Source organism: Hippoglossus hippoglossus, chromosome 23, assembly GCF_009819705.1.
Source record: "Hippoglossus hippoglossus isolate fHipHip1 chromosome 23, fHipHip1.pri, whole genome shotgun sequence".
Taxonomy (NCBI): Eukaryota; Metazoa; Chordata; class Actinopteri; order Pleuronectiformes; family Pleuronectidae; genus Hippoglossus; species Hippoglossus hippoglossus.
In genome coordinates, this window is record NC_047173.1 from 2,787,771 (window position 1) to 2,815,013 (window position 27,243).

At 41.4% G+C, this 27,243-nt stretch overlaps 2 protein-coding genes across 2 annotated transcripts in view; both read right to left on the minus strand.

Annotated features, from left to right (window-relative positions):
* Positions 1 to 1,307: 1,307 nt before the first annotated feature.
* Positions 1,308 to 13,944, minus strand: dera (deoxyribose-phosphate aldolase (putative)). The gene is made up of 9 exons (XM_034578773.1): positions 13,805 to 13,944; positions 11,858 to 11,955; positions 10,525 to 10,672; positions 10,119 to 10,214; positions 9,828 to 9,962; positions 5,663 to 5,791; positions 3,595 to 3,707; positions 2,022 to 2,171; positions 1,308 to 1,889 (listed from the first exon to the last, which is right to left on the minus strand). Exons 1-9 carry the CDS (start codon positions 13,833 to 13,835, stop codon positions 1,833 to 1,835), a joined length of 957 nt encoding a protein of 318 aa, XP_034434664.1. The 5' UTR covers positions 13,836 to 13,944; the 3' UTR covers positions 1,308 to 1,832.
* A 9,306-nt stretch (positions 13,945 to 23,250) lies between these two features.
* Positions 23,251 to 27,243, minus strand: part of hmga2 (high mobility group AT-hook 2) — a 35,264-nt gene continuing 31,271 nt past the window's right edge. Inside the window, exon 5 of the mRNA XM_034578738.1 lies at positions 23,251 to 26,066. Within this exon, the coding sequence (XP_034434629.1) occupies positions 26,004 to 26,066 (63 nt within the window). The 3' untranslated portion in view covers positions 23,251 to 26,003. The remainder of the gene's footprint in view (positions 26,067 to 27,243) is intronic.

The window sequence follows — 27,243 nt, forward strand, 5'->3', positions numbered from 1 at the left end:
CTTGTACAAAGCCCAGATATAAAAATGGACGAGATGGCTGCTTCACAAAAGTGAAGCCGAACCCTACCCCCTTCAAAGTAAAAGCAAAATGATCTTTTTCCCCAAAAGGTCTCTGTAATTTTAGGTAGTTATTATCACACTGATGGGCAGGGTTTGTGCATGCAGGCAGGTGAGTTAGTGACAGACAGGTACGCCAGCCAATCATGTAATTCTGTGCGAATTTCAACAAATACGACAGTGTTTCAACAACTCACCAGCGTTACCTTTAATTTGTCATAGGATGCTATAAAAGGGGTGAAACGTCATGTGACACAGCTGAGACTGACTCACACGTGTATCGGCGGGACCTCGATACATCGGCCTCCACGATCACTAGAGCTTAGACTAAGGCTTCAACTGACGTTTAAAGTGCAAGATGGCAGCGCCCCCCATTCAGGGTGCTTTGGGTTTCATTTTTGTGGGAAGAAGTGGAGATGAGTCGTCCATCTTTAATTACAGTCTATGGTCTTTTACAAGTGATTTGTTCCTGGTGCTGATGCTGGGGACCCTGAACATCCACAGCAAATGTCACAGAAATCCAACCAATTTGAGATACTTGACATCCTCTGGCTTTTTCCATTGTAGATGTTATGTCAATATGGTCCAAAGCACCAGGTCATATTCTTGTACTGCAGAGTACCATTCAAAGTTCTGTATTCGACTTTGTCAAACCACCACCTACAGTTCGTAAGCGAGCATGGCCCCATTCCCAGCCCTTCCACCAGCACCCCGCAGCCAACCTTCTCCCAGGAGTTTTTCATCTAATCCCACGTTTTTCCCCCAAGCTGAGAGCTCACATCTCCTTCCTTCCACAATTAATTTACTCATTTATCCTCTGTTCCAGTCAAGGTCAAGGCCTGTGATTTCTTAATTAAAGAAGGAAAGCAAGAAGAAAGTTTTCCGTCTTCAAATGAAGCCTGAAAATTTGTGAGCTGTTCAATCAGATCTTTTAAACTCACTTAACCCCTGATTAATCCCCAGCGCTCCTCAGTTGGACGAGCTTCCTGCTCATGAAATTAAGAGCAAAGGAAGCCTCGATAACAGATTCAGCACACATTGCCGGTGATAGGTCGGAGACTTGACAAGTGTATGCAAAAATCAGACAGGCGGCGTGGACCAGAGGCTTCGCGGATGTGATCGAAGCTCTGCTGGCTTCTTTCCAGGGTTGAGGTACATGGGGAAAGGAAACCATTTGTGCAATCTCTAAGCAATCCAATGTGTCAATTAGTTTTTGTATTTGGAAGAACAAAAGGCGTGGGAGACACATGTCCACATATATTATCTTTTATTTCCAGGGCTGGAAGTTTACATTTCAAGACTTTAAGGAAATAAAAGACAAAATCAAATTGATAAACATTCTTTGAACTTGTTTTAAACGTCGACTGCATATGAAGATGGATGACGTGACAACAATGACTTCTCCTTGTAAGCAGATGGGACATGGACCCAACGAAAAAGTCAAAAAACATGTCAAATAAATGTTTCTAAAAGATGTTTTTTGTCATTTTAGGTAGTTCTTATCACGCTGAGGTTGACTCATGATTGGTTGAGCGTGTGTATCAGTGAGACCTTGAGACAGTAGATCCATCCCATGATCACTTCCATCCCATGATCACTATGCACAGACTCCGTTTTCAAGTGATTGAAGGAAGTGGAGACATTTCCATCTTGATTTACAGTCTATGGTGTCAATTTTTAATTGATGAGTCAGTGTGTTGCCTGGGCAACCACCAACAGGCTTGTGTGGCAGGTCTAAGGTTTTGATTGGTCATTGAAGAAGGAAGTCCACCGCTTCAGGCCATAGGCAGCTCGTGATAGGCTGCATACTGTCCAGACACGTGATGATAGATCTGCACAAACAAGAACAAATGTGGCAAAACAAAGTTTCACAAGGTTCCATCTAAAATGTCAAATAGTAACTTATAATTCCACAGTCATAATTGAGGAAAAATAAGTAATGTGTACTGTGCGTACGTCCTCACCTGTCTCTCAATATCAGCCAACAGGCTACTGGCTCCCAGGCGGAACAGGTGAGGACACAGCCAATCGTTGCCGAGCTCCTCTTTAATCAGACTGAACCACACCAGAGACTCCTGAGCCGTCCGGATCCCCCCTGCCGGCTTAAAGCCCACCTGAGAGAACACAAGGACACACACTTCACTTAAAGCTCGATTACACTCTAAACCTAAAGGGTTTAGTGGCTTTAATAGTTTAGCTGCTCTGTAGAAACGAGTCAAAACTCTAAAATGATTATTAAAATTAATGATCAAGTGTGTATGTGAAGTTTTTGTCGAGCCATGGGAAGAGAACAAGCTAAATGACACAATTATGCACACAAATTGTTCCATGTAGTTTGCCAGAGAACAAAAACAATGATGTTCCTCTATAACGTGACAGAACAAAATACTCCCTGACAAACACTCTCCAATGCAACACTGTCAGATGTTAAACTGCAGCAGGAGGAGCCGTCACACTGTGTTCTCTACCAACTGGAACGGTTTGCTCAGACCAAATGCGGAGCAAATTTATGCCTCAGTTACTCGGCCTCAGCCCAAGAGACTGTTTTCTGAGGAAAATTGTATTTAATTTCTAATAATGAAGGAAATATATTAACAAAATAATTGGCAATAATTCCCAAGTTGTCATTAATCAAACCCTTAGGACATAATTAAGGCTTGAAACAGAACACAACCAAATAGAACATGAAGAAAATATTGTTTTATGTAAACATAAATACACACAACACACAGCAATGTCTTGTTCAAGTTAACACATTTTCAACTTGCTCAGATACAATCGGTTTTGGTTGGCCAGCGCAAATATGCGGCTATATGTGTCTTTGCATAGATTTTATATGTACTGTAGGAGGGGGCATTGCTTTCAGCCGGCAGCAGAACAATAGGAAAATGATTATGCCTCATTCTGAGATGTTATTTAAGAAAACACTGGCTACTAAAGGAGATCACTGTATATTGTGTGGTGGTAGTCAGCCTGATTTATGTTTTGCTGCTGAAAATGAAGTATCAACACATTATCCTGTTTGATGAGGGAAAAACTTTCTGCGTCTGCCAACAAACACACAAGCCACTGTCTGGCTGGGAGTAAAGTGGAGTTCCTATTGTGTTAACAAGTAGAATACAACTGTGTGTGTTTATATCAAGCTGTATATGGTTATTATGGTTCTTGTCCCATCCATACCTCACATCCAATAATGGCTAATGGTGGAATTTTGCAGGAGTCACTTGCACAACGAGAGCAAAGTGTTTATAATGTGTTTTAGCACAACATTAAATGTCCTTGTGTAAAGGCCTGAGTAGAGTTTTGGTCTTGGTCTCTTCCGATGTTGGCGTCTCCATTTACTGAAAATGATTTACAAGTTCCTGCTCCTATGTTATAGAATCCTAGGTTAATGGAAGTAATAAATTAGACAATGCTGCTGGTAGAGGAGCCAACGTTCACGCAGCTGATCTACAATGTGCGGAACCACTTTTCTCTTCACCTCATTAACCAGGAAATATTCACGACCCACAGAATGGCAGGAGTTAAGTACTGTACCTTGTGGCCTGTACACAAGAAGTAGTCACGGATGGCTCTCACCATCACTATGGCAACTGGGTAAGTAGCGTTGACAGACTCCTTTCCCGTGGACGTCTTGATGAAGTCCGAGCCTGTCGGATTTAAACAGGTGACATGTCGTCTTGTGATACAGTCCTGCAAATATTCACTCATCATTCATCCGTCAGCATGTTTTCTATTACGCTGCCTCACAGTCAAACCTGTAAAAGGAGGATTGAACATGTGATGAGCTGCTTAAAGTAGGCGAGCGGAGTCAGCAGCACAGTGTCGGTGTGAGGGCGCAGACAGAGGACGGACGGCGCATTACTCTGATAGTCTGGCCTGGCCAGACAGGAACATATGCTGCTGCTGATGGCTAACAGAGGGCAGCTGCATGCTCATCAATAAAATCCCTTAATTTTTCCTTCCCTTCCTTCACAGCCAATTATGTTTTATCTGCTTTCCTGATAAAAATAGAAGATGAAATGATGCTCTTTAATAGATTATCCACAAACTGCAGGCTGCAGGAGAGAGAAGAAAAAAAAAATCACCCCTTCTGCCTCCATGGTGTATAATGACTGTTCATTACTGAACAGAACAAGATGAACATTTTCCATTTCATTAAAGACATGTTCTATGTATTCTTCCAGTCAGGTCTTTTTTTCAGCCGCTCTCCTCTCCTCAAACTGGCATAATCCTTAAGATTCGTTATGGGGAGTCTTAATTACCAGATAATGGATAACGGTTATTAAATGCGGGTGGCGGTAATGAAGCTCTATTCATTTGCATGGGCAGGGGGATACTGGCGGGGAACAGCAGAGTAAAATAGCCTGCATCAGAGATTAATAGGTGAAATTATCATTCAATTTCAGGAATCTCATACGCAATTCATAGGAACAAGAGGAGATTAAGGAGCGAGTGTGGCGACAAAAGCAATGCATTTTAATAATGATCTCTATCAGAGCCCCTGACAATTTGGTTCTGTAATCGGCTTATTATGTGATGGCTAGTTAAGCATACCCTGTGTGTGTGTGCGCGTGCACACGTGTCTGCATGAGAGGGGGGGGGGGGAGCAGTACTCATCAAGCTCGCCATTTGTAAGAGGTAAAAGAAAAAGCTGAGCAGCAGCGTCACAAACTGGAGGACAGCAGGAATTACACTCAGCCATCCAACTCCTCCGGACTATAGACCTCAGACTTTTTAAATCCTCTGTTACTGCTGCATGACATGAAACAGGTTTCAACAGACAGCAGCCTCTCTCTTCACACGGTACACGTTGGCAGAGCGGCAGCTTGTTGTGTAGCTGTGTCTCAATCTATGCATGTGCGCGTAACCATATTTGTAAATTTGTAAAAGAATCTGCAAAAGAGTGCAGAGATTTGCGGCTGCATAGAGGAATCTGCAAATGTGTATTCAGAATCTGTGTGTGTGTGTGATCAGATTTGCAGAGTGTATTGAGATTTGTACATGTGCAGACAAATCGACAAAAGTGTGCATTGAATGTGTCTACATGCAGTGAATGCATTAAGGTACAGCCCAGAGTGTGGCTGACCCGTATTTCAGCAGCGTTCAGAGCCCAATGATACTGTAATGACTGTGTAGTAATTGCACAAATAGCATGATTAAAACATAAGGCGTTAGAACCTGTGTGGGCATCTTGACTGATTGAGATAGAAACTGTTCTGTCACACGGCCAGCTGAAAAAATACGGCTTAAATGCTTCTTGTGTAGACAAGCTGGGAGTATCTCAGTCATTATGCAGACCCTTTTTTTACCAGTTCTAAGTCTGTGTGCCTAAAAGCCTAAATGTGAAATCAGTTATGGTTATGCCTAAAATCTTTCATGGAGGCCATTTGTGTTTTAGGGGCTATAATAAACAACTAGAGAGCGACTTTAAGCTTTCTCGTGTTGAATGTTTTCGCATGTTAACAAGTTTCTCATCAGAAAGAAACAAAATAAACATATTTACTAAAATGTTGAAACGTTAATTGCCAACAAATGAACACTTTCTTCATAAAGTGTGACTGTTAGACTGAAACATGCGAGAGCAGGTTGTGAGGACACTGACCAGCCATCATGGCGACCATGCTGGCCTTGTAGACGTTGGTGAAGGTGCCAAGCTCGCCAATAGCCAGGATGGATTTCATGTGGGCGTCGCCACAGGCCTCTCGAAACTGACGGATCTCATCGTACACGGCTGTGGAGGGAGACAGGAAACATGTTGATGATCAAAAACTAAAAGTATTCAACCACCAAAGCACAACACACAGGACAGTTAAGTGAGGATAGTTTCTAAACAATTAAAGGAATACAGACATTTTTAAAAAGTTTCAGTTGTGATCATTTGAGAAATATGAAAAAAATAGTTAACTTCTATTTCACAGACACGTTTTATGAGCTGTTGCCCCCCCCCCCCACATGCTCTACCAGCTTGTGGTTTAACATCTCCCAGCTTCATGAGCATAGACGTAAAGGTCTTCTGATGGCCCCATCTGCCCCTGGTGGGCTCTTTGACTCACTCCTCCAGGAAGCAGTCATCCACCTTCCCTCAGACCTCTGAAAAAGGACACGGCGAGAACAGACAGTTCTGTGCGTCATCGCAGACTGCGTACCTTTCTTGCCAGCTACCTCCAGCAGCAGTCACTCAGCCTGTTCCACAACACCACCCCTCCCCAATAGCCGACATCCCCCCCCCGTCTGTGCCTCAAGAAACCTGCCAGCTAAACCAACCAGCAAGCAGAAGCGGCAACGATGGGACGCGGTGGATGTGTGTTTCTCTGCATAAATTGCAGTGCACGACCGCTCTTTCATGAGACAACCGCTTCACTAACAATCGGTTCTTTGGTGCTTTCCTCTTCTCTGAGTGTTTTGCAACGGTTTCTGCTAATGTACACGTTGGCTGCACAGCACTTGCACGCTCCGTCAACTGTCGAGTCAGTTTCCTCTCACTCCCACACTGTCACAAGCAAAACAGATTTTCAGACTCAAGAGTACACAACAGCCTGTCCAAAGTCCCGACTGCTCCCCCGTCTGTACATGTTAGAGGTGGTTTCTCTCTTTGGCATGATTCAGATTCTGAAAATGATATCTTGACTGATGTGCATGCCCCCACCTCACCCCCTGACATAGGCTTTTAATCTCTGCCCTCCCATAGGGCTGCGTAGAGCAAACATTCAGCCCATGCAGCGGCACAGAGGGCTCCTCAGTGGCTGTCACTAACGTCCACACAGGTGCTTCAGCTGTGTGCTCGCCCACTTACTCAGTGTGACAAAGTCTGCTCGCCATGAACAATTGGAGGGCCAAATTAATTTTTAAAAAAGGGCTACAGTCCTACCTCTCTCCCTCGGGTTCTGGTTTTCAAAAGAATGTTGGAATAAAATCCGTTCTTGATCTGTCCCTCTTCAACAAATCCCTGAGGAAAAGACAGTTTCACTTGCTCATCAACAGTCGGTTCACATCCATTCACCGACAAGGCCCTTACTTGCATGTGCCCATCATCCCTAAACACAGGAAATTCTTGTGTTGTATATTCAGCACAAGAGTCCAGTTTCAGTGAAACTGTTTGCCGTCAGTTGCCCTGTGGACATTCGCCAAATGTGAGGAAATGGCCCTGGAGCCATTACCCAGGAAGGACATCAGAGCTTTATTTCATCTGGACATCCGGATTCTGATGGCCTCCTCCAGAGAAACAGCTCGCCGCTGCCATTCTAAGTTGATAAATGAGAGCAAAACCGTCCCCCGTGAGACTGGAGGCCCATATCCCCTCACAAACTAGTGATGGGTCAGCCACTCTCATGGTTCCTCTGGGTCTTCTTCTCATGACAAATCTCCAGAGGTGATTTGGCATCTCCGTCAAGTGGGAAAACCCCACTTATCCTGTCAATGACGGTTCCCTATGGAAGAGCTACTTCACACATACCAGTATCTACATAGGTGCTGTTAAGGTGGTATGGTATCGGTCTACTGGAAACGGCCAGGAGACTCTTGCTGTGGGATCACGCAAATCTGTGCTCCATCAAAACAGGGTACATTGTTATTGTTGGGCGAGATGTGGCTACCCCCATGATGCAAAGTCGTTCCCCCCTACGATAATTTGATCCAGCATTCCTACACTGATAGGCCGGCGCCAGGCCCCCGAACAGGAACACTTGGGAGGGCATAGGTTTGCCACCTGCAGCAAAATGAAAACCCCTTACGCAGCAAAATGGCCTGCTTTTCAGCACTATTGTGGTGGGGGTATGATATGGGATCCATGCCGTTATCTCAGGATCTGACTCTGCTCCAGCCGTTATCTGGCTCCGTCCATGATGGAAACCTTAGCTCAGGCCATCTCATCCAGCATGAAGGTTTTGGACAAAGAAATGTTTCGATTTAAACATTCAAAACAGTAAGTACAAGTAAGAAAACAGAAACCTGTGATGCACTGTGGGAATTACCCCTGGTTCTCCCCCCTCCAGAGACTTTGAAGCCCAAAAAAGCAAATCACTCAAGTTTCTTCCTTTTTAAAAAAAGCTGCTTCTCTTGGCCCCAAAACTCAGCTAAAGAAGTAAGTGAATTACAGTATACAACAAAACTGCCATTCTTTCTTTTTGTTTTCAACATTTTGAATGCCCATCCTTATTTTTGATCGTACATTCGATCCTCCTGGGCATGGCTGATACCAGTTTTACACAAATCTGTGGAGAGATGTTCATTCTTCACAGATGATTCTTTTCAGCTCCTCTTTGCTGGAGGGGTTTTGTTACTTTCCCTTTAAAGTATTTCAATTGTGTTCTATTGGATTCAAGTCTGTCAAATTCTTTGCCGAGCCATAGTTTTCACTTTTTTCTTCTTTTTACAAACTCTTCAGTGGTTTTTTTTGTTTTTTTTGCAGTGTTTGGGAAAATAGTCAACTTAGAAAATTCCTTTTCTGTCATGCCTCTTGAGACTGGGGGGGGGGAGCATCTTTTCATTCAATATTATTCATTTTTTCTCACTCATGAAATCCCATATCAGCCCAATCATTGCTGTGGTGTCCTGACCGGGTCCACGCCAAACACTCTGGACTGCATCTGATTATTTTAGTTTTCATCCAACCCAAAGAAGTTCTGCCAATGTTCACCGGGCTTCTTTTCACGTTCTTTGGCAAAAGTTGAATCTTGTGCATGCTTTGTATGCAATGTTTTTCACGCACTGTCTCATTATGTGACACACGCACAGCAGCCTTCAGGCAGACCCAACAGCAGTCTGAGCATTACAGAGAGCATTCCCGAGGGAAGCCCCTGACAAAACAGCAGCTCTCTTTGGTTGTGCGAGAAAGGACCACCGACATGGCAGTCATGCTCACTCTACGAGAGCCTTGTCCTCCTCCACGGCTCTTTTCATCTGTGCAGCAGCATCACAGACTTCCCCGTCTCTTTTAATCCATCCCTACCTGTGTGACATGTCTGGGTTGTCTTTAACTCAGCCCGTGTTGAGTGAGCGAGACACTGTCAGCTCAAGGCACATCACAAACACACATTTTCATAGAGAGGTTAATATGTATGCATGCAGGCTGTCAGACTTGTTTGTGGGAGCTCCTGGTCTGTTACAGTGCCTGTTTGATAGACTGTATATAAAGACAGTTAACATGACAGCTCCCAAAAAAGTAGAGCCAAAACATCTGGATCTCCCCCTGGTGGCTGGCAGCTGTACAGGTCATTAACCCCTCCTCTGTGTCTTGGGACATGGACCAAATCAAAAGGTCACAGAGATGTATCCTATCATACATATTATCTCCAAGTGTTAATGTTTCTGATAAGTTTGGTTTAATTAGTTATTTGATGCCAAAAAACTGGTTAAAACATCATGATTGACAGCTGAGAGTGACTCGTGATTGAACATTTGTATCGCACCCACTCACCATGTCATATCTCTCAGTTGCACACAACATCAAATGATCACATTAGTATTTGTTCTCTATTGCCGACTGGAGTTACACTGTGAGCACAAAATATATTTTTTGCTAATTAATCAAATTCATCACAGTGCTAGTTTATCACGTTTGATTTAGCTTTTTGATAAGAAGCCAATTGTTTTCATTTGTAATGCTAAATTTGAACAAAAGCCCCCCAGGAGAGGCAGGAATGGTTTTGTCAGTAATGACGACCCAGTCACATAAAATTTAGTTTTTTTAACTACTTTTTATCCTGAAGCAGATGTTTTTTCTTGTGCTTTACTTTCTGTGTCATTCTCGTCATGTGATCTCAGCGTACCTTCCCACTGTCCTGTAAGGGCGAGCGTCCTGTTGATGACAATGTCGATTTCGGCGGCACCGTCAGCCACTGCCAGACGGACTTCCTGCAGCCGTGTCTCCAGTGGAGTTTGGCCAGCAGGGAAACCAGTGGCCACTGGAGGAGGAGGAAGAACAAACCATCAGTGAGAATCAAGTCAAGTTTTACTCTGTTACTACTAAAGGTACACAGCACTCACACAGTCACACACCTGATCAACTCACCCATTCATTTCTTTCCTGCAGTAAAAAAAGTCATTTTCAGGAGACTTACCCGAAGCAACAGGGAGGCTGGAGTTGGCTGCCTTCAGTGATGCGACAGCGTCAGCCACACGGGACGGATACACACACACCGCTGCTGTGGTCACTCCTGACACACAACACAACAGAGCAGGGAAAAATAAACTGTCATAAACTGGTCTGTGTCGCCCTCTGCAGGTTGAATTCTGGTCTGAACAAATGTCTCAATGGGCTCCAGAGCTGCTGAAGAGGAAAGTTCACTGTTCACTTTCACCGTCTCACCTAAACAGATCCAGATTTCATCACTCATGCCAAAGCTACGTTTTACCATTCATCAAAGTGATTTTTTGTTTTGAAAGTTAAATATCACAGTATGTTGACAGTTGCAGTGACTGAACCCTGGTCTGTGTGTGGTGTTCCTGGCAGTAACTGGAGCAGACCTTTGTCGTGCATATCCATCTTCCGCAGCAGGTCAGGTCTGATTGGCTGGATGGCTTTCAGACACAGCCGGTGGACGTTGGACGGTGTGTCGTCTCCAGCCAGAGTCGTCAGGTCAATACATGTTACAGCCTTCAGCAGCCAGGCGGCCTGCAGGACACACATAGGACAACAATGGCAAAATGAAGTGTGCAGAGAAAACACTTGTAGCTATTTAGGGACAATTAATTTGTTAATGATATGTAGCTTTTTAATTGGTTTTCCCCTGCCCTTATATTGTAATAATTGCATTTTGGAGGCCAACATATGTGCAAATAGTTGGTTCACATTGCTGAAGCTTTGTCAAACAGACAGTGTGGACATTAGTGTGAAATCTTTATTCATGTCTGTGAAACTGTTGACAACTTCTTTACTCTTGTGGTATCATTTTCCAAGATAACATTGGCTGTGAGAGAAAATTGAGGGTAATGTTTCAAGTTTATGTGCTGGATCAGACAGAGATTAATCTGTCAAGACTTTCCAGAAAGCTTTATAAATCTTAATATACATGAGTAATACAATATTATGATAGAGTATTAAGGCCGCAGATATCTGAGAGCGTATTTCAAGAATAAGGTCATACATTTACAAGAATACATTTGTTTTATGATAATAAAGTCATCATTTTAGTCTGTGTTATTTCAGAGAAGAAATATCAGAAGATCAGCCTGTCACCTGCATCTTGTTAAGATATACTTCATTGGTTTCAAAAATAACAGTATCAGGACTTTGAAAAGATTGTGTAAGAAACTGTCTCTTCTGAAGAAAGAACCACAGACTAGGAGGAAATTACCTCTTTTGTGGACGAGGAAATATTTAGTAGTGATCGACTGAGGTTATCGTTGGTCACATCTGCGTGATATTCAAAAGGGTTTCGTAGTTTCTCAAAAAATTACAAGATTGGTCCAAGATTGTGGATCCACAAGATCCAGAAGGAGTGGAACTCCATTGAGCATGGGTTCTACTTGCTGATTATTTCCTAAGAAATATTTATTTTCTTTATTCCTAAAGTATGACGTTTTCTCGTTGAATTACAACTTTATGCTCATGACATTATTCTCGAAATGTCTTCTTTAAAATGGCCCTAATACTCGATTGTACAATATCTATTACATTCATTGTGTTGGAAGATTGTCTTTTGTCTTTCGACCAGTGAATGGTTTTTGTTTTGGCGTTTTCCCAGTTGCACAGAATAGATACAACTAAACAGACAGCATTAATACATACAGGTAGACACGTATAAATCCACATTAAAGGTAATTATTTGTTATCGTAGTGGGAGAAGGAAAGCTCTACCTGCCACTGTTTCTTGAGCAGCTTATGTCCTTGGATCTGCTGCGCTCTCTTCAGGACGGCCTGCGTGTTCACCCTCACTTTGGATACCCACTCCAGGTCTGCAGCCCGTTAGCAAAAAAAAACAAAACATCCATCATTGTGTTTATTTTAGATATTTTTTGAAGTTTTCTTTGCTTGCTCTCGTCTTGGTGTGAAAGTTTAGGCTAAAACATTTGTAACAGCTTTAAACTTTCTGTCTTGCTACATCCAATAGAGACACACCTTGACAGTGTTAGCCTAGCTTAGCACAAAGCCCAATAAAAAAGGATCAGAGGGAGATGCATAATCTGTTTTAAGCACTGTATTTACCCCAATTGGACAATGCTAACTTTCATATTGTAATAACAACATTTCAAAATGACGCCATCATCTTCGTATGATAACAAATGTTTGATTAATCTAAATAAACGCTTGATCTTGTCTATAATGTTATTGGAAGCAAAAGCTACACTATATGACGTCTTTCTTTTTTTTTAACATTATGATAAGGTCATTCCAAACTATGCGTCTATAGTCCAATAGAATGCGAAGATACCTGGACATGCATTTTCGAACTATGTGTGACGTCATTTTCATACTTCTTTATGATCTGTTCACGACGTCACTTATCATATGAGATCATGTGATGAGGAAACAGTTTCTGATCAATATGAGCATTAGAATGTCGCAGATATATCTTGGAAAATGTGTTAGGACCGTATTGTTGTTGACCTTCACCTTCAACAGGTTTGCTGCAAAAGTTAATCATTGGAGTTTGGTGAAACTCCATCCATGTGTTGTTGAGTAATTTCTCACACACACACACACACACACACACACACACACACACACACACACACACACACACACACACACACACACAATATCCTGCTCCTGGCTACACCGGCGTGTTGCATAAATATACAACATAGAGTATGTAAATTAATAGGAAGGAGGAGGAGTTGGCAGCTTGCTGTGAGGCTGCAGATTTGTCTAGTATTGTGCTCTTTTCCTTTCTCTAGTATGATTTAGGGTTGTTTTTTTTGCATCTCCCAGGGATTATTTTTGTCTTTCGGTTGTTGTACCTTTTTGCTTCTTCAGTATTGCTTTTTTGTTGGACCTTAACATATAACCTGGCTGTAGATCGATGCTTTGTGAAGTTATTGATGTCTGCTACTCATCAGTGGTGATGGCTATTTTGATCTTTTATCTCTTATTATTATCATTTATGCACTTTTGTTTCCTTCTGTTGTACTCTACAAAATAAAGGTATACTTATTATTATTATGATATTGAAAGACACTGATGTGAGGGAAACAGTGTGGGATTACATGGTGTAATAACACAACAGACTCATGTTCAGTCAGTTTACAGATATGAGCACAGCTGCTGATGACATGTATGAACCACGTGTATGTCAGAGTTCGTTTGACTGAACTTAACCACCACTGCATCGTGGGAGAACCATGTTTACCAGGTCAGCTGAGCAGAAAGGGACGGACTGTCAGGAGTTCTCAATTACACTGACGTGGAGTCTCTGACTGTACACAGCATCACATATAACACTATCTGTGGTGCAGTAGTTACTGAGAGAATATAACGTTGTATACAAGTTGTGTCTTTAACCCAGCAGAGCTAGTTTGTCATGTTGATTTGAGCTGATGATAAAGTGACGGTGCTCAGCAGGTCAGTTACCCTCCAACACGTTACTGATTAAACTGGGTTCAGACTCCACCGTCTCTCCTGGATCTCCTTTACTGATACAGCGGTGTAAAGACACAGGTGGTGAAACACTAACTGCAGTTATTCATGAGTCACGTGATGTGAAAATGAAAAGTTGAGGTAAAAACGTATTCGACTCTACACGTGTTGTTAATAACGAGCTGAGCCGCACACACACAGATACACATGTGACATGTTGTGACTCACCGAGCTGCATGCCGGGGTTCCTGGCAGACATGTTGAAGAGCAGAGTTTGATGCTGAGCACAAACTAACAGAGCAGCAGCAGCAGAGGATGCAGCGGACCTGTCAACACGGCACTTCCTGACTACAACACGGAAACGTGGGCTGCGGGCGGAAGTGAGATCTCTCCGCAGTAAAAGCCTTAAAACCTTCAATTTGATCACTTTGTTCACATATTATGATATGATATTATATGATATAATATCATAAACTTGTATATATTCTCAGTGGAAGTCTTTTTTTACCCTCAACTTTATCACTTCGTTATTATAATATATTAATCTTCTCAGTGGAAGTCTTTTTTACCCTCAACGTTATCACTTCGTTATTATAATATATTAATCTTCTCAGTGGAAGTCTTTTTTACCCTCAACGTTATCACTTTGTTAACATATATCATGTCATATTGTAATATAATATCATAGAAAATATATAAATATATATCCCTCGGTGGAAATATATATATTTTGTCACCCTCACCTTTATCCCTTTGTTAACATACTGTATATCATATCATATATAAATTTTCTTCATTTTGTTGGGGGCAAACAATTCATTTTTTCGATATATTCCTTCTTTTGTTAGTAAACATTACTTCAGAGCAGAGCCCTGAAAAAACAGAGGAGCATACATTTAGTTCACTCTAGGTATTTCAACATAAGTTAGCTGTAAATACCAACTGCAGAGTAGAGCCGCAACAGAACAAATCATTTCTAATGTAATATTGAAGGGGAACACGTTTAAAGAATTGGCTCTAAAACTAGCATTAAAGCATGTTAGTACACAACACATTCAGAAAATGTTGCTCGTTATAACAGAAATTGATTTTCTGAGACCTGAGTTTGTGCAGAATTCCAAGGGAAACAGCCTCAGATTTGATTTACAGAGACCTGAAACCAAGGATTACTTTAAAGCACCATTCTTGATGTAAAATGGATCATCCAAAAAGAGGTTTGTCCTCAACTTTCACACACACCAACACTCAATATGAGCATGAGCAGAGAGTGGCAGAAGTTATATATTGCTATATTGCTCTATCCGTTCATCCGTTTTTACAAATATACTGACAAAGATAACTTTTTCGATCATCGAGAACTTCATCCTGGTACACCGTTAACAATGAGAAAATCATAGTGAGACATCTTCTGGTTTCAAGTTTCTTCTTGACCTCCTATGTATTTCTGAAGGAATGTGTGTGTGAATGGGTGAATAACAATAAACTGCACTGTAAAGTGCCTTGAGTGGAATGATGGGAGCTGTGCAGTGTATGAAATGCTTGACTGTTTGATTTGTTTCACATCATCTTTCAAATAGCTAAAGTGAGAACATTGAGCACTGACATTAAAAGCTACACATGCCCACAACGTAATATGATCAGATTTTACAGTCTCAGTTTACAGTGGCCTTGTCAATATATAATTATTGTGCTGGCCTGCATTCCACTAATAATATAAGTTCGTCATTTTATTCAATCAATAATATCCACCTGTGCTTAACAATTAAAACTGTTTTGTGCCTTTGTACTGAGCACAAATCACTTAAGAGAAAATATTAAAAAGTACAAAAATCATCATGAACCAGCAGCATCTGATCGAATCTGCTGATGTCTGCCTGTTTGAATTGGTGAGAGCGACTGTTGGCTGAGAAGCAGAGGCCCGTGTTTTTCAACTGTTCCTAAAACAGAGTGGAGAGAGATAAAGCTTGATAAAAGATTCATTGGTTTCGCAGCTTAGCAAATCTAAATATTTTGAACACAGGATCCAAAATAGAGACGATATCCGAACCCGTCTCTAGACCCGACTGAGGTCCACATCTGCTTTCAGCCAAGCCCAGGTTGCATCATTTTGATCTAGTGCAGTTGTGCATTCAAAGTGGCGTGGAAATGGTATTCTGTTAGCATTAATGTCACTTACAATGAGTGTTGATATATGTGTTCGCAGACTGTCCAACTCAAGCAAGTGCCAAGTCCTCAAATGAGTAAAACTAATGTAAAACTCAGACATCATAATAAATACAGAAAACTCTGTCTCTCTGTCTGTCCGTCCGTTTGTCTGTCCTTCAACGACCGATCATGGGATTGGTGACGAAACACACTCGTCAGGTTTGTTGATGGAGGCCTGTAAAAGTACAGTGTTGGCAAATGGTGACGTCTGCAAGAGTTATAAAGATGTAATCATAATAATAATAATAATGAGAAAAAAGAAGAAGAAGAAGATGGGAGAGGACTAAAACGGGAAAAGCGAGAGCTCTAAGGTTCAAGTTAAAGGGCCATGATGTACTGACAGGCTTCCTCCCTGCAGGACGGGACCACAGTGTACGTTCACATGTTTGAGTAATTGTTACATACCAGACTTATGCACAGGCACATATCGGATCTGCGGCAGGGAGAGGCCCGGCCTGAGCTGAATCCTGCCCCGTTACCATGGAGCTGCTGCATAATATTATGGAGACATATGTGAGGGAGGCCTTGCATTGTTGTGTAGTCCTTGTGAAGAAAAAACTTAAAGCAAGCTGCCACAGTATTTATTTTCAGATTTGCTTGGTGGTGACTGTGCCGGAGAGGAGGTGAAACAATCAGTGAAGAAAGCTTATGATTAACTGTGTGGTCGACATTTAACAGGCTGCAAGAAAACAGCATTTATTGTGAGTGTAGTCATTCACACATGAGCAGTCTTATAATACATTCAACAAGTCAAACATTAAAAACGTACATAATTTAAAATAAGTTTAATTTACATAATTAGCTACATTAGCTGTTTTTTAAGTATAAGCCTAAAAATAAGTTCCCTGTCTGACAGAAATGATTCACACAGGCACATGTGACGTTTCATCAACACATGTATTAACACAATAAAAGGACTCTTGATTCCAGAGAACTGACTTGTAATTGTGTTTGCATTGTTTACTGTCGTACCAATGATGATGTTCCTGACTCTCCACTAGATGTCAGTGCAGAGCTGGATTTTGGCAAATAGCTCTGCAGCTTTTAATGCTTTTAATGTTAGTTGTTCTGGATGATTTGAGAAATGAGACTCAAAAAACAGACTTATGTCCTGATTTACATTTTAATGCACAGCTATTTGACCATGCAACCAAAATGTGCTCCAAACACCTGCAGATAAATCCAGTGTGTCAGACTGAATTTAGGGGAAATCTGTCCAAAAATAAAGAACACTAACATTTCCAGCCTTAAAAACATGCTTGTTTTAAGTGATAAGGTGTGTGAATCTAAATTAACTTAAATGTGTTTTTATTACAAATCACCTTTTGGAGAATTTTCCCACAGTTTTTCTTCTCTGTTAGGTTTCAGAGTTTTTGACGATTCCCAAAAAAAACAAATCTCTAAGCACAAGACTGGGAGTGATTTATGAGTTATGCCTTGCAGAGGAATCGTTTTGCGGTGTAGATAAAGAGCTTCCCCGGTGAAAAGCAGTGAACACTTCCTGGTGTCCCGTGAGTTTGGTCATGACACTGCTGAGGTGGAATTCCCCGAAAGCAGCTTCAGGTTACCACTGAAGTTTTTTTTTCTTGCCAACAGAAATCTTTGTCTACCGTCGCTGAACATCTTGGTGCAAACCAAACGCATTTTCCACGAATCCACAGAGAATGAGTTTTTCCTTTTTTGTCTTATTTGAACTGCAGCTGCCTGAGGATTTGCAGATGCAGAATCTGCATAGCTTTGATTCTCAGAGAATTGTGAATGGTGGGCCACTTAGGAGTGGTTCTGAGTGGCAAGTGGAAGGGGAGGGAGTGTGTGTATGTGTGTGTGTGTGTGGGGGGGGGGGTCTCTTCGCTGTTGTGGTTCGGTCAGCCTTCCGAGTCTGTGCTTCATTAAACTGAGGTCATGCTCAAAGGCGAGGGCAAGGGGGGAGGAGGAGGAGTAGGAGGAGGTCCACTGTAAGAAGTGAAGCAGGGGGCAACGTGAGGCCCAAATGAATCACAGGAGTGGGGAGAGAGGAGAGGAGGATGTGGGGGGGGCGCGGTTGTTCTTGGGCTGTGGTGAGAGTGACAGAGGACTGAGTCAGTGAGGGATGAGTGGAAGTGAGTCAGTGGGCTCCTGGTCTTATAGACGGAAACAATCTGACGCTGGATGAGGAGAAATATGTCTCATGCCCCTCCACACACACACACACACACACACACACACACACACACACTCCCGACAGAAAAGTACCTCCTAACATCTGACTGCTCTGTGGATCTTTCTACTGGCCTCTGATTGGCTGATTGAATAGAACCAAAGTGACCCATGCAGGAGACAACGATTAAGTCAAAAGGTTTCACCGGGTAAGGAGAGAATCTAGAACCGCTGTCAGACATGATCTCCAGAGGATGTGCAGAGGATTGGGTCCGGACTTTCTCCAGAGTTTGTCTTTCACACATGCACAACACAGTTAAAACAGTTCCTGGGTAACAGAAGCTACTGTTGGACAGAGGTTGAACCTACTCATCTATAATAATAAATAATAATCTATAATTTCAGTATGCAACTATCACATCAGGCAATCACGTGGAAGCAGGGAAATACTAATATCCTGCAGATCCAGGTCGGAAACTTCAGTTGATGTTCATATCAAACAGACTGAGGAAAAAAGTATGTGATCTTTGTGAAGTTGACTGATTTGAGCGTTTCTGAAACTGCTGATCTGGGATTTTCACAGTCTCTCATTTGTAATAGCCCACTTCACCATAAATCTATTGCACTCTGCAAGAAATGTTATCATTGATTTAGATCTTTGCTTTGATGCTCAAGTGAGACTTCTTCTTTCAACTCAATAAACCTCTAAAATCAGATCATTCACGTCTCCTACTGAATATCATGGATACATTTATTTTCTCTCATCATAATTATTGTAACGCACTTTGTGTTGGCAGCAGTCAGAGCTCCCTCCACTGACAAGAACTGCTAAGAAAAGATTATACATACAGTATATACATAACGTGTGTGTGTGTGTGTGTGATTCTTTCTCAGTTGCAGTCCCCACCAGGCATCAATACTAACAGAATTATCCTGAACTTGCAAACTTGCACTGGTTGCCTTTAACATTCCGCATTGATTTAAAAATACCACTCATCACTTAATAAATGGCCTCACTTCTAACTACTTTAAGGACTTATTAACCCTCATGTGCCTTTGTGTTCACTCAGATCTGTGAATGGAGCTCTGCTGGTCATTACCACACCACGTCATAGGGGTGACCTTCAATTTGCTGATAGAGGCCGGTCTGTGGAACAGTTTACCCATAGAGATCAAATAGGTAACATCCTTAAGAGTCTTTTGAATCTCTTCGTAAAACATTTTCTTATCACAAAGATTTATAATTGACATTTATAACTGATCATGTTTTTCTTGTTTTAATAGCAATTATTTGAATCTTCTTTATACTTTGTCAGGAAAAGTGCTGTCTACCTCCATCACCATACCTCTACCTAGAGTGTAGTTCTCCCAGCTGGGTATAGTGGCAGCACATGAGAGATGTAGCTTTTAGACTCATAATAGAGAAATATCATGTTGAATATGCACATTACTACAGTGAAGGACACTGACAACATATTTGATAACACCACCTCACTTGCCCAATCATCGTATATGTGAAACATAACATTTGAAGCATGTGGCAATGAACCTGCTTGTCTGCGTGTTAAGTTTACTAAAAATGATTTATACTTTGACGCATTGCTCCTAGCTGGTTTACAATATGTCTGAAATGCGCTCAGAAAAGCTATATGACTTTGATGATATTTCATTGTGAAAAAATACGTTTTCCTCAAACAGTGTCTCTGTACAATGCGGCAAAGGTCTTTATTTCTCCACTGTCAGTCGAATCAGCCCACGCTTGATCAGAGCCCCAACCTGAACAGGTCTATGTGTCTGTATTTAGTCATAGTTATAGCACCACCTACTGGTAACAGCAATCGAGAATAGTATGACAAATTTCATTCGTTTTGCATTAAATCTTCATGGTGTGGTCTAAAGCCCAAAACCTTAGACTGTAGCTAAGCTAATAACACAACAACAAAGTTCAAGATTCATCTGCATGGTTAAAAAAAAAGAATAGAAATCAAAAATACTCACACATCAATGTTATGGATGCCATACATTTTATTGTGCTGAATAAAACACAGTGAATATCTATAAAGACTTTGTTTAGGAAGCAAGCAAAATCTGTAGTGAAGTCAAGACAGTAATATTAGGTGGATAGAGGAAGCGATAAAAGTTAGACACTGAAGAAGACGTTTGAAACGATACACAAGGAGCGAGGCAGACGGAGAGCTGGGACATCTCTCCGCCCACTTCACAGGCTAACTACATAACATTGTATAAAGTAAGAAAATTCCTTTTCAAAGTGTAAATGTCCAGTCTTACCTAACGGTGACTGAGAGGCAGAGAAAAGCAGTCTTACAAAATGCATCCCCCACAAAAATAAACTATATATATATATGTATATATATATAGATATAAAACTTTAAGATGTTCTCAATACGCTCTCAGACACCTGAATTTTTAAACAGTATTTAAGGTTGAAAACGAGGTAAAAGCAGGCCTTTCTGGAGGTAGTAATGTGTATTTGATTGTACTAGAACATGATATCATGAAGAGAAAAAGATCGACTTCATTAAGACTCCCGGAGCTGAGAGCTCAACAACAGAGGCTTCTACAGTCATTCTGCCAGAGAACATGAGCTGGTGTTTTATACTCCACTGAAATCAAGTCCACATCTCTGAGGGAAATGAAGAGCTCAAAACCTGGAGCTGGTTGAGCTCCGTAGATGCCATTTACATCTGGTATTACCATGTGATCTGTATCTGGATACACTGCATTGTGAGCGCAGAAGATAAACTACACCCCAAGTTGACATTTTTGAGCTGCACACATTATCGCACAAATCCTTGACGGCATAGGATGTCAGATTAGGTCATTTTTCGAGCAAAACCCTTTTTTTTTTTTTCTTAAATGCTCAATATGAAAATTCAGTTCAGCTGAATTCTCTGGCCGCTTCCTGACCATGACGTAACTTAGTGATGTAAGACTCTGAGGAACAAGAGTACAAAACGGTGGTACCACAGCCCCGGTTTGCGCCGCTCACACATATTGTAACTGTTGGTGGCAGGTGGCAGTTAACACAGCTCGTGGGCCGACCACCTACATTCAAGGCTGAACCAGTTGCTCTCAAAGGGCCAGAAACAGCCTTAAGTTGCTCACCTTTGTTTGTCAGTAGGATTTTTGCAAAATCCTCGAAATGGATTTCCGCAAAACTTGGATGAGACATAGACCAAGAAAGAACCCGATACATTTCTGCACGAGTGGATCCAAGAATTTGTATCACTTTCTGTTGTTTCCCTTTTAAAAAGCTTGAAAATGATTTGTACTCACCCAGATACCTACAGATCACATAATGATACCATGTGCTATTTAATGATGAAATGTTAAAATGATGAAGCCTGTCTGTTTCAAAGCCATTTGTTAAAAGCCACTGATAAGCCTGCCTCAACAGGAGCACACAGTTTAGCTCATTTAACATTTAGCAGCTTGGGATTCTCTCTATTTAGACTGTTTGCGTAGTTAGAAACAGCGTCACCGGCACAGTGTTTGGATTCTGTAAGTTAGTTATTGAAGGCAACACAAATCTTTCTTGGTTTTGTCATTATTGATGCATTTGAAGTCCCTCCTAATTTACACAAGTTCAGTTTTTTCAAGCCTTATTTAGACTGTAAGTCCTACTCAGATACTGAGTCCTAACACTCACTGAACTGCTGCCACTTGTGTGCACTGCCAGCTCTATCTTTGTACTTCTTGGATAATGGCCATCAATAATACATTTATTATAATTTTATTATAAATGTAATTTATATCTCGGATCTTAAGAGGCAGCTACTCACTGTCTACTTTTTGTTCGGCCCTTTACTAATGAAAAATAGGGGGGACACCATGCCTGTTACATGCCGGCTGTGTGGCCGCTCTAACTTGTTTACATGGGAGGTAAAAAGAAAATGAAGAGGTCCCGCGGCCAACACACATGAGTGAGGTAAGCGGTGTGGCCCCGGGCCTCAGCCTCTGACCATGGCCATGACAATTATTCAAGGAAAAACATGAAAGGAGCGGAATCAGGCCAGACGCTGTACTGTCACACTATCACAGACACACACTGTACTTACAGAGTGTCAGTAATGTTGCTATGTTGACTGTTTGTGATGAATAAGCACAAACAGGGCTCAAAGTGAAGTGAAATTTGACTGAAGGCTCCTTTACAGTCCACAACACTGTGCAGGTGGTTGGTTTGGAGAGAGTTCCCCACAGGCCGCAGCTCCTCTGAGGTTCTACCTCTGGCCACATTCAAAATACCATGTTAACGTTTCAAAAAGGTTGCCATGATGACAGGTGAAAATATAATCTATCACTAAGTGAAAAGCAATTCCGTATACATCTGGTTTAACCACATAACAAGACAAGAAAATCACATTTGTGTGAAGTACACAAAACAGCTAATCAAGTATATTGATATCTACTAATTAAAAACAAGAAAAACATATTCATGAATGAAATATACAGAATCCAAACGTATGTTATAAACCTGAAGGTCACTTTGAGGGTGAGAATCCAAATGTACTGAGATTGGAAACTTGAAAGATACGATACACAACTTGTTAAGTAAGGAGCTTCTGTAGTCCTGATATAGATCATATCACACGTCAAGGTAACTCACACTGAAAGTAAACCGGCATTATCGTTCCTTTTCAAGACTGGAGGTAGGTATTTGTCAACTGATGAGTCCATTTTTATCGGTCTATTTGAGGTACTGTACACATATAGGTAGTACACATAACTCAGGAGAGACAACTATTCAAACCCCCAAAAAAACAAAGACATCTGAAACTATATCATGAAGTGTCATACAAACACTTGATCCATATTAAACCACTGTGTAAATCAGTACAAAATAAATTCAAGTTAACACTTTGTCGAACAGAGGTCCCAGTTTGCAAAGTTTTGTTTCATTAAAATGTTTAGACACAAATTAACATTGAGGTGAGAGAGAAAAATAAAACAGTACTTATAGATCGGTTAGCTGCGTTCGTGTTTTCAGTATTTAAAAAAAAAAAAAAAGAAACTGACTACTGAATCTGTAGGCAGAAGGAAACGTCAGGTACGAGTGTGGATGAGACAAACTCTAAAGACTGCGTCTCCAAGTCACCTGTGAAGGTTAATTGAACTCATAGGTAAACATTACATTTATCATAAATTCAACAATAGATTTCATATTCAGAATTTTTGTATTAAACCAAAGCTGAAGCTAAAACTACAATAAAAACTGTGACTAAAATTTGAAGCATGATCTTAAAAAATATGGTCATATGGAAACTTTGAACATGATGGACAGCAGGCTTTAGAGTCTGTCAACAATTAAAGGACAACGTAAACTATCGTCACAGTTTTGACCATCACGCCAGAATTTTGATCAAATTATTGTTACGTGATATTATCAGAATCTTCAGACTTTCTGCTCACTTCATGTGAAAACACTTGTCAAGCCGAATAAAAAAACAGAATGTTCCTTTAACGTTGACCCACATGACTCTGATGTATTTGACGTTTGCCTCTTTGTGGATTATGTAGTGTTTACCTGACTGAGTCAAACAAAAACAGTTGAAGACAAATTGCCGTTTCCCCTCGCGTTACAAGCACCACTGGCATGACCTCGCTTCAATGTACAGTATAATGTCACAACACGTTATCAAATATCGGAAACGCCCTCTGCCGCCCGCCGGCGTCGGTTTTTTGTTTGTACTGAGCAACAGCGTTCATGAGCTGGTTGTGCTGAGTCAGAGGTAGTTTGAAGTCATGAGAAGATATTGCATATCAGTGACCAGAGAGCGCTGGCACGCCATCAGGTTTCCGCAAACCTGAGGCTCCCTGGGGTTACAGTGCGAGATGAGACGTTCAGTGTCACACTGCCGCTGAATCCAGGTATCAAGTGTGTCGAGAGGTAATGTGTGGTTTGTTCTTGTGGTTTTTCTTGAGGTTTTTTATTTTTCTCCAAGCCTGTGGATTTTCTTTGCAGTGTGACATCAATGATGGAATCAAGATTTTAAAGCTATGTTGTGCAAACAACAAACTGAGTGATGCTATGTACATAAGTGTGTTAATGTAAATCTGGAAAAAAAAAACAGTAGTCTGAGCTGGGTTAAGGGTGTTGACAGGATGTGAAGAGTCATTCTGTTATTTTCTAGACAAATAAAAGAGGCGTGTTGAGTCCACCAAGAACAGGGAAAACAAAGCAGGGCTCTTGTAGTGCTTGGATGTACTGGTCTACCAGGCTCAACTGAAAACTGACTCTTTCCTCTTGATGATCTCAATAGTTTGCAATCTTGGTTACCTCCTATAAAATGCAATGTTTACTTTTCAAATAAACAGTTTGGGAGACATAATGGGCTCTAGTTTATCGATTTAAACACGTGGTCTGAAGTGAGAGGGACATATGCTTTTAGGGTGTGTCCAAATCCGACAGGTGCATGTTTCAAAAGGGCTGTGATCAGTCTCTTAGTTAACCATGGGCGTGTATTGGACGTAACATGCCATAAACCAATCGTGCCTTCTCCTATTCCCATACAAAGCCAGGTGTGGTTGCACCTTGGCGAGAAACTGTCAGTGGAATGAATCATATTTTGCTTTGTGCAAGATAAAAGGAGTAACAACCATTTGTTAGCCTCAAGGGTTGTATTTTGTCACAACTATCATTTAAAGCTGCACTGATTAGAGGTATTGAGAGTTTTAGTTGACTGAAATGCCTGATGCAATACTAACCTGTGATCTAACACGGTCTGATGCTGAATACAGGTTATCTATGTTCGACCATCACTGCCGCTAGATGTCACACTGGAGCAAACAAATGGTTACGTAGGTTACCCACGTAGCTACGACACAGAAGCATTGGGCTTCAGGTATGCTAACACAGAGGGAGTGGGACTGCGAACTCCACCCAGGACGCCATTACTCCACTATATCTTTACATAGAAAAGACTGCAGTTATTCGCTGCTATATTGATGTTTAAGAGCTTAAACTTTCCAGCGTGGACACAGCGTTTGTATTTTCGAGCAAATACATGAGTAGAATTCACCTGGACAGGATTAAGAATTTGTCCTTTTTTCTTAAATTAGTCCGGGAATACAAAAACTGGTTTAATTTCAGTAACAAATTGAAACAACTAGTCTAATAATAACTGATTGCGGGCATGGTTGGGTTTGTCAAGAGACCAGAGCATTTCATCCCATGATGAACCTTTGTAGTGGGTGCTGCAGGGAACATACAGGAAGATGGTGTATTTGTGAGATATAAAGATGATATTTGGGGATCCTATGGGGATGTCAAGCTAAATCTGAGTTAATGCTAACAACTTGAGCAAACTTCTTTGTCGAAATGGCCTTAACCCAACAGGAGGGATAAACCACTGCCCTGAGGACCCATCTCTGTGTCTCCCTGTCCTTGGTGGCTTAACACCAGTTTGGTTTGGATGTTGAGAGGGAAGGTCGAGGTCGCTCCTTTGTTTTAGAGCCAACCCTGAAATATTGGAACAGCAGACATTTGTTCTTTCATCCCATGTATGACAAAACCAGACTGCCCCAGTTTCTTTTCTACTGACGTCTGGAGAACCAGTCAACGCCGATGGGGGATGTGATGGGGTCTGCTAATGCTCATTGTCATTTGAAGATGATGATGATGTGTCTGAGGGACCGCAAACCCCAACTGTTTGGGTGAGGGCCACACTTACTCATCATGGAGGTTTCTGTTTGTTTTTTGATGATTCTGACTGAGGAGTGTAGGTTTGTTGTATCTGCTGATGATGTGTGTGTCTCTGCCTGACTGTTTCGACAGGCGGAATGTCTGGAGACGAGCTTCTGATGCTGCTGCGTTCTGAATGACCTGTGTGAAAGAAACGCATCAAAGGGATTTAAAGACGCAGACAAATACTGAGCATTTCCGCCTGTTCAGTGACCGATCAGTGTGGACGCACGCAAAAGGCTGAAAACTGAAAGATTAACATTGGAAATTCTCTAATTGAAGTAGAATAATGTTGGGAAAAGGCAAAAGTAAGTGGTCAAGGCAGTCTTTCTCCTTTGAAAGACCTGACAGCTGATTGAGGTAGAGGTTTGACGTTGTGGAAGCTTAGTCGTTCTCTTCAGCCTCCTCTTCTTCTTCTTCCTCTTCTTCTTCTTCTTCTTCTTCTCTCTGTGAATGAACACAAAATGATCTATGTCATTTTAAACTCTTTTTTTTTTTTAAGTTGCTCACACTCTCACCTAAAGATGAGGCACGGCCATAACCGCATCTGCTCAGTGACTTGTTCACAGGGTTAATCGAGCAGCTAATTGCTCCATGGTCACAGAGTCAATGGTTAACCTCTGACAGGAAACGGTCGTGTGCATGACAAGACAGAGCCGTCCCTGATGGAGAACCACCAGACTGACGGGGCGGCCACTCACGGTCCATAATGCAAAGTTGCATTTCAGTCAGTTGATGCTGAAAATGCATTCATCAATATAAAAACACAGATGCAATCAATACTGCAGTTGAAGAACGTGTCATGAATCTGAAGTAATTTTTTTAGAAAACTTCTGAAGAACAAATTTAAGAAAATTCTAAAGAAGTTATTGGTGAATGAGGCCCAATCATCCTAATTTATATTCTAAAGAACGGATTTCCTTTAACTTTAAATGTTATCCAACAAATCCATTATCCAATAAAATCAAATTATAAGAATTGTTGACATTATGGTAGTTATGTTTGGTTAATTACCCAGCCATGATGAAAAGTCAGTGTGATGTGTATGTGAAGGAACATAGCAAATCCTCAAGCACTCATTTTGTTTGCTTTTGTAATTCACTCAAGTATAAAAACTTAGTGACTTCTGCAGTGTTTGTTGTTTTACATTTCTTCATGCAAAAGATTTAAAATGTGTCTTAAAAAAAACAGTGAATGTGAATAAACTCACTGCAACAAGTGTTAATGATGGATCCCTACATTTCCCCAGAGACAATGTTGCTCGATCTTTTTTTTTTTTTTTTCCTAAGTGCACGGTGACCACTGTGACAACAAGCAGGGATGTTCCTCCTCCCTCCACTGACGAAATGGATTTCATTTTCCACATGGCTTCATTTTATGATGGGGAGGCTAACTGATACAATTTATAACCCACTTCCTTTCCCAGACCGTGGCGGTGCACCCATTCAGCAGACGCCCGCTGCCGAAGCCTGTCTGCATCCTGCAGCTCCAACTCCATTCATTAGTGCTCACACACTGCAGCCTTGAGTGCTCCGCTAAATGCTACCATGTGTGACGAGGGCAAATGAGAGCAGGGGGGGGGGAAAGGTGGAGGTGGTTGGGGGTGGGAGATGCCCGTGGATAA

Coding starts and splice junctions, on each gene's coding strand:
- dera (XM_034578773.1), bottom strand. CDS start 13,835: ATGTCTGCCAGGAACCCCGGCATGCAGCTCG. Junction 10,673..11,857: donor TGCTCAAGAAACAGTGGCAG/GTAGAGCTTTCC, acceptor TGTGTCCTGCAG/GCCGCCTGGCTGCTGAAGGC. Junction 3,708..5,662: donor CATGGTCGCCATGATGGCTG/GTCAGTGTCCTC, acceptor TAAATCCGACAG/GCTCGGACTTCATCAAGACG.